At 48.9% G+C, this 14180-nt stretch overlaps 1 protein-coding gene across 1 annotated transcript in view; it reads left to right on the top strand.

Annotated features, from left to right (window-relative positions):
- B4galnt3 (beta-1,4-N-acetyl-galactosaminyltransferase 3) overlaps window positions 1–14180 on the top strand; it is an 89624-nt gene that overhangs the window by 59320 nt on the left and 16124 nt on the right. Inside the window, exons 4-9 of the mRNA XM_036182265.1 lie at window positions 6193–6288; window positions 6738–6828; window positions 7209–7309; window positions 7727–7794; window positions 9008–9086; window positions 9206–9272. Of these exons, the coding sequence (XP_036038158.1) occupies window positions 6193–6288; window positions 6738–6828; window positions 7209–7309; window positions 7727–7794; window positions 9008–9086; window positions 9206–9272 (502 nt within the window). The remainder of the gene's footprint in view (window positions 1–6192; window positions 6289–6737; window positions 6829–7208; window positions 7310–7726; window positions 7795–9007; window positions 9087–9205; window positions 9273–14180) is intronic.

Genomic DNA, 14180 nt, shown 5'->3' with positions numbered 1-14180 from the left:
CCGCCACAGAAAAGAAACAGCCTGTCTCTTTACCAAATCCCAGCCATCATGATACTATTTACTAACAGGCATTGATAGTATTTTCTTTTGGTGAGCATGTACAAATTACCTTGAGTACATGCTTGTACCAAAACTGTGGAATAGCACGGTGCTTTGGGGAATCATATTTTACAGTGTGTTTAGAACCCAGGGTCTCCCTCTTGGAGCCTGTGGTAGAGATTACTTTTTTTAGCTGGGTGGTATGGACCAGTCTATTGTCTTTATTGTTCCTATTACAGATAGATCTTGCAGCTTGGGTGGTTTTATTTACAACCCACCCACTCAAGGGCCAGAGAAAAAGAGACAGTGTTAGCTCCTCTGCTCTGTGAGACTGCCTCTTTTTAAAGCCCAGAGCGAGGATGGATTACAGGGCTGGCATAGTTGTTCTAGGTGACATCATCAGGTGATTGGAGATAGTATGCTGAGCCATACTTTAAAGATCGGTTGGTCCTGGCAATCTAGCCTTCTCTCTAAGGGCAGCTTGGTTCATTTTTCTTTTCTGTCTTTTTTTTTTTTTTTTTCTTTTTGAGACAGGGTTTCTCTGTGTAACAACTCTGGCTGTCTTGGAACTCTCTCTGTAGATCAGGCTGGCCTTGAACTTATAGAAATCTGTCAGCCTCTGCCTCCCAAGTGCTGGGACTAAAGGTGTACACCACTATCCCCAGCTTGTTTATTTTTGAGACAAGGCTGGCTTTGAACTCACTGTATAGTTAGAATGGCTTAGAACTCACTCCTAATCCTCTGTCTTCACCTCCCAAATGCTAGGATTACAAGCACGTGCCTCCATCTCCAGCATGTTCTCATTTGTGTTCTCTCTCTCTCTCATCTTGGGGATGGGGTCTCAGGCTAGCCTGAAATTTATGACCCTGCAGCCTCAGCTTCCTGAATGCTGGGATTATAGGCATGTGCCACCACCATATCTGTCCTGGAATTGACGTTTTTTGTTGTTGTTGAGAAAAAGAAATCTTGGTTGGCCTGGAACTCACAGAGCCAGGCTCTGTCTACCGAGTACTGCGGTTAAAGGCATGTGCCACCACACCTGGCCAGGATCGACCTTTTTAAAGAAATAATTGGTATCTTAGTACATTTGTGTGACCTTTTAGTGGTAAATGACCAATTTCCATCTTTAAACATTAAAAGATGTAAAATCCTCAATCCCTGATTTCCCAAGGAGATGAGCAGCATCCGCTCCAGCCCAGCTTCCTGTCCCTCCCGTTATGGGGACTTCTGTGTGCCCAGCTCATGGCTCTCAGATTAGGGTACTCATCCCTTTGTAGTCAGCGTGTCCGAGAAGTTGCAGAGTTAGTGGAGAGCCTTGTTCTAAGCGAACACAGACTCAAAGTTGAGACATTTCTTTGTTTCCCAATCTCAAGCTTTGCCTGTCTGCTCTGAGGCCAGAGTAGTTCCAAGAGGCCTTAGCTGCTGTCCTTGGTGTGTGAGCGAGAACTAAGAGGATTGGTCAGCTGGGGCTGGGTGCATGGAGTAGCTGTCTTAAGACTTACGTGTCTGCTAGCAAACTCCAGTGCCAGCCAGTTTGTCTGTTGGTCAGTGTGCAGGTCTGTTGGTACACTCTGTCTACCTGGGTCATTCCCCCAAAACAAAAGTAATTACAAGCAAGAAGTTTGGGGAACACAGCTGACCTAAGCAAGTCACAGTGTTCATGTTACTATGCAACTTTGGTAGGCGATGCTTCTCACCTGTGGATAGGCGTAGACCATAGACTCAAGGTTTTCGATTTATTTTGTTTCTAACACTTTAATCCAGAGCCCCACACATTGATTGATGATTTTTTTGCCTTTTTTCCCCTCTTCCTTTGTTTTGTGTTTTTGAGACATGAAGCCTAAAGCCGCTTAGAGCTTATATATTAGCTCAAGACATCCTAGAACCCAGGGTTATAGGCTTGTATCACCACATTCAGCTTGTTACTGTTCCTTGAGGAGGGGGCAGCAGGGACAGAAGACAACTTTCAGGAATCAGTCTCACTTTCCACCTTATAGAGGCAGGGTCTCTTGTTTCTGCTGCGCAGTGTGTTCTAGGCTAGCTCTGGGCGAGTCTCCCATCTCACAGTAGGACTGCTGGGATTGCAGACGTGGTCCACCGCACCCAGCTTTCTTTTTTTTTTTTTTTTTTTTTTTTTTGGTTTTTCGAGACAGGGTTTCTCTGTGTAGCTTCGCGCCTTTTCCTGGAACTGACTTGGTAGCCCAAACTGGCCTCAAACTCACAGAGATCCGCCTGGCTCTGCCTCCCAGTGCTGGGATTAAAGGCGTGCGCCACCACCGCCCAGCGACCCCAGTTTTTTTTTTTTTTGTGGCTGAAGATGGAGCTCAGGGTGTTGGATTGTGGGGTGAGCACTGTACCACTAAAGCATCTCCCTGGCCCTTGTTACTGCAGGTGGATTGCTCTGGGTTTGAGAATAGCCTAGGCTACATGTTGAGACTTTGTCTCAAAAACAAAACAGAACAACAGAAATGTCATTGAGATCAAGTTCATGTTCCTTACAAGTCACTCGCTCACAGTGTGCAATCCAGTAGCTTTCGGTATATTAATAGAGTTGTGCATCATCAAAGACTCTAGAACTTTCTGGCTCAGTCATTTAGTGGTAGAGCATTTGCTTGAAATTTGTGAGGCCTTAGAGTCATAGTACTGCAAAATAGATAGATAGATAGATAGATAAGGAAACCCGGGCTGGGGATGTAGATTGGTGGATAGAGTACTTGCCTAGCATGCACAAAGCCCCTGGGTTCAGTCTGCAGCACTGTATAAAATGTCCCTCTGTAACAGCTCCAGACACAGGTGACACCATTTTACACTTCTCAAGTCTTTGTCTTTGATTTGAGCGCTCTCTCTCTCTCTCTCTCTCTCTCTCTCTCTCTCTCTGTATCTGCCTGTCTATCTCCGTCTCTCTCTCCCTCCCCCCGTCCATCTTCTCCCCAGGGAAGTGCTATAACCACTGAGCTGCACTCTCCCCTCCTTAATCTAACTGCACAGTGAACGCATTAACTGGTATGAAGCACTCTGGCAGAATGTATTGCTCTGAATTCAGCTTCTACAAGCATCTGTTCATACAGATGATTCAGATGTGCTGGGACACAGGGGAAGGAGCTCTTAGCTCTTCCCAGGGCAGGCACAGAGGGCCTCATGAGTGTTTAAGAAAACTTTTGAAGAATAAATAGGAGCCTGCCATGTGGGGAGATAAGCACAGGGCCTGATCAGGAACCAATATTCGGGAAAGCGTGGGAAGTCGACAGTTGGATGGTTTTGGGCAAAGGCTGGTGGAAGTTAGATGTGGGTAGGTAGGGCAGGGAGGGTGTGGTGTGTGGTGAGGGCTGGGCCGGCAGGTCAGTCATAAAGGTCACAGCGAGGTTTTATTCTGCAGTCATCTCAGGTTTTCAGCTGCAGAGTGACTTACTCCGGCACACCAGCTGAGCTGTTTCAGAACAGTCCTGGAGGCAGTAAGGGGACTCAGTGCAGGAGAGGTGCTGTCATCCACTCAGGCTACATGCCACGCTGCCGGCCTGGCCAGCCCAGTGATGGGGTGTTGGAAGGGACGGCAGTGGGGCAGGCCTCACTCTATTAAATACTCCCTTCTGCCCCTCCATCTCCACAGGGTAATTGCTGTGTGTTCTCAGGGAGTCACTTCCTGAGCCCCGACATCCTCCCTTCTAAAAGAGACAATCCAGTAGATACGTTTTCCACTACAGCTAACTGCAGGTTCCAGACCATCCCAACTAAAGCTTGGATGAAGCTCGGCTCCCTTCCTGGCCTTCTGCCTATGCCAGGAAGGGAGAGGGGCCGCAGCCGAGGCTGGTGTGCTGGACGGAGTGCCACATCCTTGCTCGTTCAAAATCCCTGAAATGGAGTAGCACAAATTCTGGTGTAGTTGTCAGGCTGGGTCTGGGGACGAAGACAGTCTTCGCAGGTCTCCAAGACACCCCCACAGCCAGAGGTTGGGGACAAAGGTCTGAACTCAGCCAAATGTGGGTGAGATCTACCCCAAAGAAAGGACTCATTCTCTCATTCATTCTTGGTCTGCCCTGCTGGCTTTCCATAGCACCTCAGGCTCCCATGGCCAAGCTAGCTAGCCTGGGGGGAAGCTGTGAGGGTTGGTGTCTGCCTGCCTCAGGCCAAAGCTGCTCTCCTGCTGAGGCTGGCATCCTAGCTCCAGGCTTCACACAGACACCTCTCTTGTGGCTGTGTTCACCCGTTAGTCCCCTGCTCTTCCGGGGACCAGAGCTCTCTGACCTGGAGGTCTCCTGGGGAGGCCCAAAAAGCAGACCACTTGGAGGAGACAACTGAATCTTTTCAGCTGGACTTGAGGAATTTCCTCCAGCAGCATAACGTCCCCATTCTTCTCTTCCTTGAAGTCACAACCCGCCCGCCTCCCACCTACCAGCCCACACACTTTCTTACCCACCCCAGCCCCCGACTTGCATTCCTGTGAGTGATGGCTACTTCCCAAGGTCCTACATTCCACGTGTTGACCCAGCTAGTGCACTTAAGGGTTAGAGAGTGACAAGCTGGGCGCTGTCTTCAGGGCCCAGGGTGGGACAGTGTCCATGAAGCCTAGCCCATCATTGCAGCCTGACTTAGACCCTCAGCATTTCTGTAGTGCACTTCCCCAGTCCCCACACCCCTCTCTCAAAAAAGGATTATGTGTCGGGGGTGCACATGTGTGCTGGTGCCCGTGGAAACGAGAAGACAGCCTGGTGTCATTCTTGGGGCATCTACCGTGAGTTTTGAGATCAGATCTCGTTGGCCTGGGGCTTGCCCATTTAGGACCAGGCTGGCCTGAGAGCTCTGGGGGCCTGCTGTCTCTCCCCTGCCTGTGTTAGAATTCCAAGTGCCCACCACCCTTTTCAGTGACTTCTGGGGATGGAGCTCAGGCCTTTGTGCTTGTGTGGAAAGCACTGTACTAACTGAGCTATCCTCCCAACACCCCATCCTGCATCACTGCACAGAGGACTCAGTCTGGGTGCCTCTTCCACTTCTGCCTACTTTTTCCTTAAGAGAGACTCAGATTTTGGATCTGACAAGGTCCAGTTGTGGGTGGGGGGCAAGGCAGGACCTGTTTGTGTGCATGGATGAGGCGCCACATGGAGTGTACTTAGCTCTGGTAAACGGCTCTGGAAGGAACTGGATGGGAGTCATGTGGAACTGTGGGTCAGCTGGGACCACATCCGTGCTTCTCTTCCCTTCCGAAACATGGTCCCTCCACTCGCCTGGAGTATGGCTGCTGACTTTGTCCTGTCTTCTGTGAGAGCCTCTGCCCCAGGCCTAGGCCTGTCCCCCTGCAATGCCACAGCAGAGAGGGACAGAGAAAGGTAGATGCTTCTGCTTCTGCCAATGCAGTGCTGCCAAGAGCCTGTGAGCTGCAGGAGGCCCCTGGTGCTGCACACCCACCCCCAGAGACCTCCATAGTCTTCCTCAGTTGCTTCCCCCAGCCAGAGTTTGAAGACCACTGTGTAGATAAGGCTTCCTGACAGGCAGACTGCTGCGGGGCCTTCCATGAAGGGAGGCATGGTGGGCAAGCCCTTGGCTAGAACCTAGCCAAGCACCTCCTACTTCCCCCGTCACTTCTGCCATTTTGCCAGGACTGTTTTGCCCCTCTCCTGCGCCTGCGGGATGCAAGGCAGCTCCCTTCCTGCCTGGAAGGAATGAGGTGTGTGTTGTGTGTATGTGTAGGCATGTGTGCATATATGACCCCATCCTTAGAGTCAGGCCATGGGGCTGGTGGTAGCTTTCTATTGTGACACAATGTGTCTGAGAGATACCCAACTCACGAAGAGGAAAGGATTGCTTTGGCTCACGGTTCCAGAGGTTTAACCCTAGGCTTGCTTGGCCCAGCTGCTTTGGGCTTCTGGCCCTTAGTACATCGTGGTGGCAAAGGACTAGAAAATCAAGTAAGACAGAAAGTAGCTGGGATCCCAGAATCCACTTCAGGGGCACAGCCCAGTGACCTAATTGTCCCTGCAATGTCTCCACCTCCTAAAGGTTCCACCCTCTCCCAGTAGCACCACAGGCTGGGAGCCAAGCCTTCCATAGACTGTGCAGGAAGCACTGTGCCCATCTGCTTGCTCTGCCCTGGAGCTCCACTCACAGGGCGGAGTGCAGGCTGCTTTGGCTCACTCACTGTCCCTTCTCTGCTCCACACAGTTCCGGGGCCATGCCAACCTACATGTGTTTGAAGACTGGTGTGGCAGCTCCATCCAGCAGCTCAGGAGGAACCTGCACTTCCCACTGTACCCCCATGTAAGTGCCTGTGGGGGTGTCTGCTCACCATTCCCGGGTCATCTCATCTCTCCCCCATGCCTCCTTCCCTGCCCGTTCTCAGTCCGTTACAGTCTGTATCATTCCCCTGGTCTCTGGGGCCCGTCTTCCTCTGTTGAGAATATCTTTCTTGTATTCTCTTTCCTTAAGCCTCTTGCCATCTACCATTCTATAGTGTTTCGGTTTAGGCTCTCTTGGTATTTATCCAGGGCCAACATGAACAGATGTGCAAGTTGTGCATCATGCAAGGTCGCCTGGACCAAGAGCTGAGTGGGACCTTGTCTTGAATGCCATATATCATGCCACACCCCTAGTCTCTCATCTCCTGTTCCCCTCCTGGTCTTCCCACCAGCCTTGAGAGGTTCAAACTCAAATTTCTTAAATTCTTCTTCCTGATTCTGAGTAACAACAGTTCATCTTTCTCGACATAGATCCGCACAACCCTGAGGAAGCTGGCTGTGTCCCCCAAGTGGACCAACTATGGTCTCCGCATATTTGGCTACCTGCACCCTTTTACCGATGGTGAGGCAGCCCCCCAAAGCCTCATCCTTCATCCTGCTCTTGAGTTCTTTAGGGGGGTCCTGGAAACATACACCCGAACTAGGAAATACACCTGCAGTGAGCCCCTGTTAGCCCATCATCAAGGGAGATGGGGAAGCTGAGGCATGGTGAACTCTCATCCAATATCTTCAGGCTGCTGCCTCTCTCTCTCTTGCAGCTGGAACTGGCTGCTCTTTATAAGTCTTTTCCGTCTTCATATTGCTACCCCAGAGTGTAGAGGTTCCCCATGCAAAGCTGGGAGGCAGTAAGGCACTACGAGTGAAGGGAATTAATGCCCAGGCATAGGCTTTCAGCCCTGGTGCCAAGGCCCTCCTTGACCCAGATACTCTGCCGGTGCCCAGGGAAGATCCAGTTTGCCATTGCTGCCGATGACAACGCCGAATTCTGGCTGAGTCGTGATGACCAGGTCTCAGGCCTTCAGCTGCTGGCCAGTGTGGGCAAGGTAGGGTCAGCTCGGCCCCTGATCTCTCATTGGCCCCTAGAGGCAGTCAGTCATGTGGTATGAGACTCTTGGGAGCCTCTTTGACCATTAGCATCGCTGATGTGAAGAAGAGACAGAAACCACACGCACTGCCCCTCAGCTCTGCCCTGTTCTGCAGAGGGCATGTGAGATGTGGGCAGAGTGGGAGCCCAGTCACATACATCTTTTGGGTTCCACGGTCCCTTAGCCCCATGCTGGAGAGTCATGCTGGGCTGATTGTCTGTGGGAAGGCTCCCTTCCATTGGTGGGGGCAGATGTGTGTTGGCCAGCCATCCCCCCTAACTCTGTCTTCTATCTCTCTCACCCCTCCTCCCCCTTTCTTGCCCATCTTCTCTCCTTCCCTCTCCCTCCGTCCCTCCCCTCTTCCCACTCTTCTAGACAGGAAAGGAATGGACAGCCCCCGGAGAGTTTGGGAAATTTCAGAGTCAAATTTCCAAGCCAGTGAGGTGAGTGGGGAGGGTTGTTACCACCCATACTCTCTGTGAAGCTCTTCAGTACCAGGCCTGTCAGCACGGGGAGAGCTGGGAAGTCCCGCCTCACCGTCTCCACCAGCTGGCTGCTCAGGGTTACTGTGCCTGAGCGCCCGTCCACATGGTCTGCCTGAACAGAAGCCATCTGCCCGGCCCTTCATTTTACAAATGCTCTTTTCCTTTTTTTTAGTGAGTGTTTTGCCTACACGTATATGGGTGTGCCATGTGTGGGTCTGGTACCCTCAGAGGACAGGATTATTGGATCCTCTGGGACTGGTTTTACAGGTGGTTGGAAACCGCCCTGTGGCTGCTGGGAGCCAAACCCTGGTCCTCTGCAAAAAAGCAGTGCTCAGTCTTAACTTCTAAGCTATTTCTCCAGCCTCCTTTGTCATTTTAGATGAGGCCACAGAGGCCCAGGGAAGCTTTGTGACTGATGGCAGGCCACACAGATAGTGAGTGACACCCAAGATTAGAAAACAGGTCTCCTTTCTACCCATCCTTTCCTTCCCGTTTTCTCCAGACCTAGAAATGCCCTCACACCTAACAACTGCCTAGTGGTTGCTCTGGGCTTAAGAGGGATCCCTACAGGGAACTGGAAGAATGACTTTGAAGTGATCCTGGAGAAAGCAAACCTTTTCCAGGCGACGGCAGCAGCCGGAATGGCCCTAGGAGTTGGGCTGTGAACTTAGTCTAGCTTCAGCCCGCCACCTGGTGGCTGGCACAGTCACAGGCGAGAAGTCGCCTTGAGCAGACACAGTTTGCAAAGAGCCGCAGGCCTGCACTTGTGTGAGCTCTCTGAGTCCTCTTGGTGGTTGGCAGGACCCTAAAACAAGGCTGCCTGTCCAAGTGACAACCCCACTGCTTACTACGTGGGCGATGTTGGGCAAATTACTGAAGAGTAGGGTGCCTCCTCCTTACAGCCGGGGAGTGTCCGTCAAAGCAGAGGATGGCCCTGGCGTGCAGCACCTGCTCACTAAGGCCGAACTCTGTCTCACTGGGTCCCCCAGTTGACTTGTGAACCACTTATATCTGGCCCTTGCAGAAAGAAAGCCAAGGCCAGCCAGCTGTCAGGGGTAGGTGGGGGATAGTTAAACGGCAAGCTCTTGGGAAGAGAAAGGAGCTTATGGGTGGGAGAGCTGGACCGAGGGGACCAGCTGAGGAGAACCCGTTTCCTGTCTCCTCCTGCCAGCCTGTCGGCCTCCCTCAGGTACTACTTTGAGGTTCTGCACAAGCAGAATGGTGAGGGCACCGACCATGTGGAGGTCGCGGTGAGTGACGGCTTCATCCCCCCACCCCCCCCCCCCCCCCCCCCCCTGCCTTTCCCAGCCTTCCCTTCCCCATATCTCTTGAACGTTCTCCAACATCTGTGCCCTTCCTCTGATTCTAGTGGAGACGGAATGACCCTGGAGCCAAGTTCACCATCATCGACTCCCCTTCCTTGTCCCTCTTCACAAGTGAGTAGGCTCTGCCTGCCTGGGAGCGCCTGGGGCTCCAGTCAGGAGAATGTGGCCCAGGGTGAGGTTGGAGGGGTGGAGGTAAAGTTCTGCTTCTTAGAACATGGGTGTGAAGTAGGTCCAGAGAGGATAAAAGCCTGGGGGACCTTACAATTAGGGGCCTTTACTCTCCAGGGTCAGAGGTCTGTTTAAGAACATGCCAGACACAGGTGCGGTGGCTTTGGGTTTGTTGGTTTGGTTTTTCAAGACAAGGTTTCTCTGTGTAGCCCTGGCTGTCCTGGAACGTGCTCTGTAGACAAGGCAGGCCTCGAACTCAGAGATCTGCCTGCCTCTGTCTAAGTGTTCCCAGCACTAGGAGGCTGTGGCAGGAGGATCATATATATATATATATATATATTCAAGGCTGTCACTTGGAGACTTAAAAATAGACACAAAGCGAGAAAAAGGGAGAGTGGGGGCATTCTGGAGGAAATATGTTCAATGTATAATATATTATGTATGTATGTATGAAAAAATAAATACAAAAAAGAAAAATAATACAAACAAAAAGAACCTGCTAGAACCTCTCTGAACCCTACCTCCAAAAAATGCCCTTGCCCACCCATGCCTAACATTTTGAATATAACTACAAGGGATTCTGGGACCATGAGGCTCACTTGACGGCAGACTCAGCATGTTGTATTTGCATATTTGTGCATGCATATACATATGTATGTGTATGTATGAATGTAACAATAATAATCAAAGACAAAGAGGCTGTCAATTTAAGAATGGAGGTCTTGGGAGGGCCTGAAGGAAGGAATGAAGGGAAGGGAGAAAGCAATGTAATTCTACTTTAATTGAAAATGTATTTTTGCCAGGCGGTGTAATCCCAGCACTCAGGAGGCAGAGGCAGGTGGATTTCTGTGAGTTTGAGGCCAGCCTGGGCTACAGAGCTAGTCCAGGACAGCCTCCAAAGCTACAGAGAAACCCTGTCTCGAAAAACCAAAAAAAAAAAAAAAAAAAAAAAATGTATTTTTAGCCAATGGTGGTGGCACACACCTTTAATCCCAGCACTTGGGAGGCAGAGGCAGAAGAAGGATCTCTGTGAATTTGAGGCCAGCCTGGTCTACAAAGTGAGTTCCAGGATAGCCAGGGCTACACTGAGAAACCCTGTCTTGAAAACAACTACTGCTATTAGTAGTAATAATAATAATAATGATAATAGTAATAAATGTGCTGAGGTGTGGCTTGGTGGTAGAATCTTTGCCTAGCATGTGCAATACCCTGGCTTCCACCCCTAGTCCAGAAAAGAGTTAAAATTAAAAATTGCATCTTTAGCTGGGCGGTAGTGATACATGCCTTTAATCTCAGCACTTGGGAGGCAGAGGCAGGTGGATCGCTGTGAGTTCAAGGTCAGCCTGGTCAACAGAACAAGTTCTAGAACAGCCAGAGCTACACAAAGAAACCCTGTCTTGAAAAACAACAAATAGCATCTTTAGGCTTCCATGGCAAGAGTATGGCGAGCTGCAGGCTGGAAGTGCTGGGGAAGGAAGAACAGGAAAGTGAGATCAGAGAGACAGGGAAGTGAGATCAGAGAGACAGGGAAGTGAGATCAGAGAGACAGGGAAGTGAGATCAGAGAGACAGGGAAGTGAGATGAGATCAGAGAGACAGGGAAGTGAGATCAGAGAGACAGGGAAGTGAGAGTACTGAAGGAGAGGAATGGAGGAGGACCATCTGGGCTCCCAGGAGAGGCCAGAAGTTGTTATTGGTCAAAGTAAGAGGTGCAGAGCAGAAGGGACAAGCTGTGAGCAGCTGATGTTAGAGAGGAAGTGGTGTCAGAACCCACAGATTTGGGGGCTGGACAGACGGCTCAGTAGTTAGGAGCACCTGTTGTCCTTACAGAGGAGCCATTTTCAATTCCCAGCATCCACATAGTGTCTTCATAACCATCCTTTCCTCCAGTTCCAGGGACCTGACACCCTTTTCTGGCTTCCACAGGCATTGCACACACATGGTACAGATAGACATGCAGGAAAAAATGTTCATAAACATAAAATAAATACATTAAAAAAGTAGAACCAGGTGGTGGCGCACACATTTAATCCCAGCACTAAGGAGGCAGAGACCAGTGGATCTCTGTAACTTGGTCTACAGAAGCAAGTTCCAGCCCAGCCAAGGCTATACAGAGAGACCCTCTCTTGAAAACAAAACTGAAAGAGTAGGTAGATCCACACATCTAATACGATAACATCTGGGGCTGAAGACAGAACCCAGGGGGCAGAAAGAAAAGGCAGGCAGGCAGCTACCCTGGGATCTCTCTGGAGCAGAATTTCTTAAACATCTCCCAATAGTAATCCCTTTTAGCCTGAGAAATCTGCACACAACTCCTTGTGTATGGGTCCATAAAATAGGTATACACACCAAACATTTACTGATAACAAATCATTTGGAAATTCATTTAAAATTTTTTAAAGATTTATTTATTTATTTACAAGAGGACACCAGATCATATCTCACTACAGATGGCTGTAAGCCACCATATAGGTGCTGGGAATTGAACTCAGGACCTCTGGAAGAGCAGCCAATGCTCTTAACCTCTGAGTCATCTCTCCAGCCCCGGAAATTCATTTTAAAATAATGCTTTTGATATACCATTTATCAAAGACAAAAGAAAATTTGCACATTAATGAAATCTGTGCTTTATTTTTACATAATACAATGGTCTGGGAAGATGGTGCAGTGGTTAAGAACAGTTACTTGTTGCTCTTACAGAGGACCTAGGTTCAGTCCCCAGCACCTACATGGTGGTTCACAATCATCTTTAACTCCAGTTCCAAGGGACCTGACACCCTCTTCTGATCTCTGTAGGCACCAAGCAAGCACATGGTGCACATACATAGATTTGGGCAAAACACTCATACACAGAAAATAAAATTTAAAAATATAAAATAAACTTTTTTTAAAAAGAGCACTTATGAGCTGGGTGGGTGGCATGTGCCTTTGATCCCAGAACTCAGAAGGCAGAGCTAGGTGGATCTCTGTGAGTTCAAGGCCAGCCTGGACTACAAAGCAAGTTCCAGGACAGCCAGGGCTGTTACTCAGAGAAATCTTGTCTCAAAAAACAAAACAACAACCACCAAAAAAGGGCTCATACTCCTCTCAGCACACATATCAGGTAGGGCACAGGTAAATCGTCACACCAGCTCCAAGACTTCTGATGCCCTTTTCTGGCCTTCACAGGCACCAGCCCATATGGCATACACTCACATAGACAGACATACAAACACATAAATAAAAATAAATCTTGGGCCAGATGTGGTGGCCCACACCTTTAATCTCAACACTCAAGAGCCGGAGGCAAGCAGATCTCTGAGTTTAAGGCCATCCTCATTTAGATAGCCAGGGCTACATGGTGAGACCCTGTCTCAAAAAAACAAAAACATTTATTTAAAATATTAAACTTTGGCTGAATATTTGATCTGTAGGATATGGAATATCTTCCAGTTTTTTTTTCAAGTAATCGATATTGTATGTGCATGCATGTGGGCATGTGTGCATGTGCCGGGGCACACATGCAGAGGCCAGAGAGGACGTGAGGTACCCTGCTTTATTGCTTTCTACCTGATCCCTGTAAGACAGGGTCTCAGTAAAACTGAAGCTCACTGTTTTGACTAGGCTGGCTGCAAGTGGGCCCCTGGGATCTACCTATTTTTGCTCCTCAGCACTAGGACTACAGGCTATGCCCAGCTTTGATGTGGGTTCTGAGGTTCAGAGTCATGTTTATGAAGCAGACATGCTTACTCACTGAGCCCTACCCTCAGCCCCTTGATCAATATTTTAATTTTATAATCATCAGTGCTGAGAGCACTGCTTTGCATAAACCATTGCTGAGATCACCATTTTCAGAATAAATAAGTGGTACAAACTAGAAGTTATGTTAAGGGCCATTCTGGAGATTCTGTCCTAATTCTAAGCCAAAATTCACTTAACAGCTCTTCAAAATGCTCATGTTTTTGTTTTCTATCATTAATCTGTTACGTTTCTATAAGAGCATAAAACTTCATGTGCACATTAAAAACACCATATCATAGCATACAGCAGTCTTGAACCTGAGCCAAGGTGTTTCAGGGATTGTTCACTGGCATTGCTAGGTGTGTGGCAAAGTGTACTTGAAAGTTTTCCTGTGTCCCGCCTGGCCCACGATTGGGACAAATCTCTCACCCACAGTCCGGCAGCCTTTTATAAAATAATCACACAGAGGCTTAATATTATTTTTACTTTCTCTTTAAAGAATTTATTTTTTTTAAACTACTTTTTTTATATATATAACTGCATATACTCCTTTTTCTCTCTTTTAAGCCTACATGCATTTTTACATACATTATAACCCATTTAGAGGTTTATTCCATCTGAATCTGACTTATTGTGAATCTATAGTGCTTCTCTGACCAGGAAAGATGTTAAATTGTTAAACTGAGTGGCTAATACTGAGGTGGCAGCCTTGGCTGCTGACTCCGCCCATTTCACCTGTTCAACATGGCAGAGGTAATTCACCTCCAGCTCTGGGAGTCATGCTCACTGCTGACTCTGGGAGGCAGTGGGTCCCAGAATTCTCCTTGTCTGCTTGCCCCACCTATATTTCCTGCCTGGCTACTGGCCAATCAGTGTTTTATTTATCAACCAATCAGAGCAACACATATTCACTGCATACAGAAAGACATCCCACAGCAGCAAAGGCCTCATATTGTATGTTCAGAACAGGACCAATATTGTGTGGTATAACCAGAAACCTTTTACTGTTGACATTTTTTTTTCACAACCCCCATTCAGTTATACCACCCCATGTGGACACTTGACCACCAGCTGAAGCTGTGGGCTGGAGAAGAGAGAAGTGGTGTGAACAGACTTGAGGCTAGTCTCAGCT

Source organism: Onychomys torridus, chromosome 3, assembly GCF_903995425.1.
Source record: "Onychomys torridus chromosome 3, mOncTor1.1, whole genome shotgun sequence".
NCBI lineage: Eukaryota > Metazoa > Chordata > Mammalia > Rodentia > Cricetidae > Onychomys > Onychomys torridus.
Note: the sequence above shows the minus strand (reverse complement) of the source record. Positions and strands in the feature narration are given on the sequence as shown.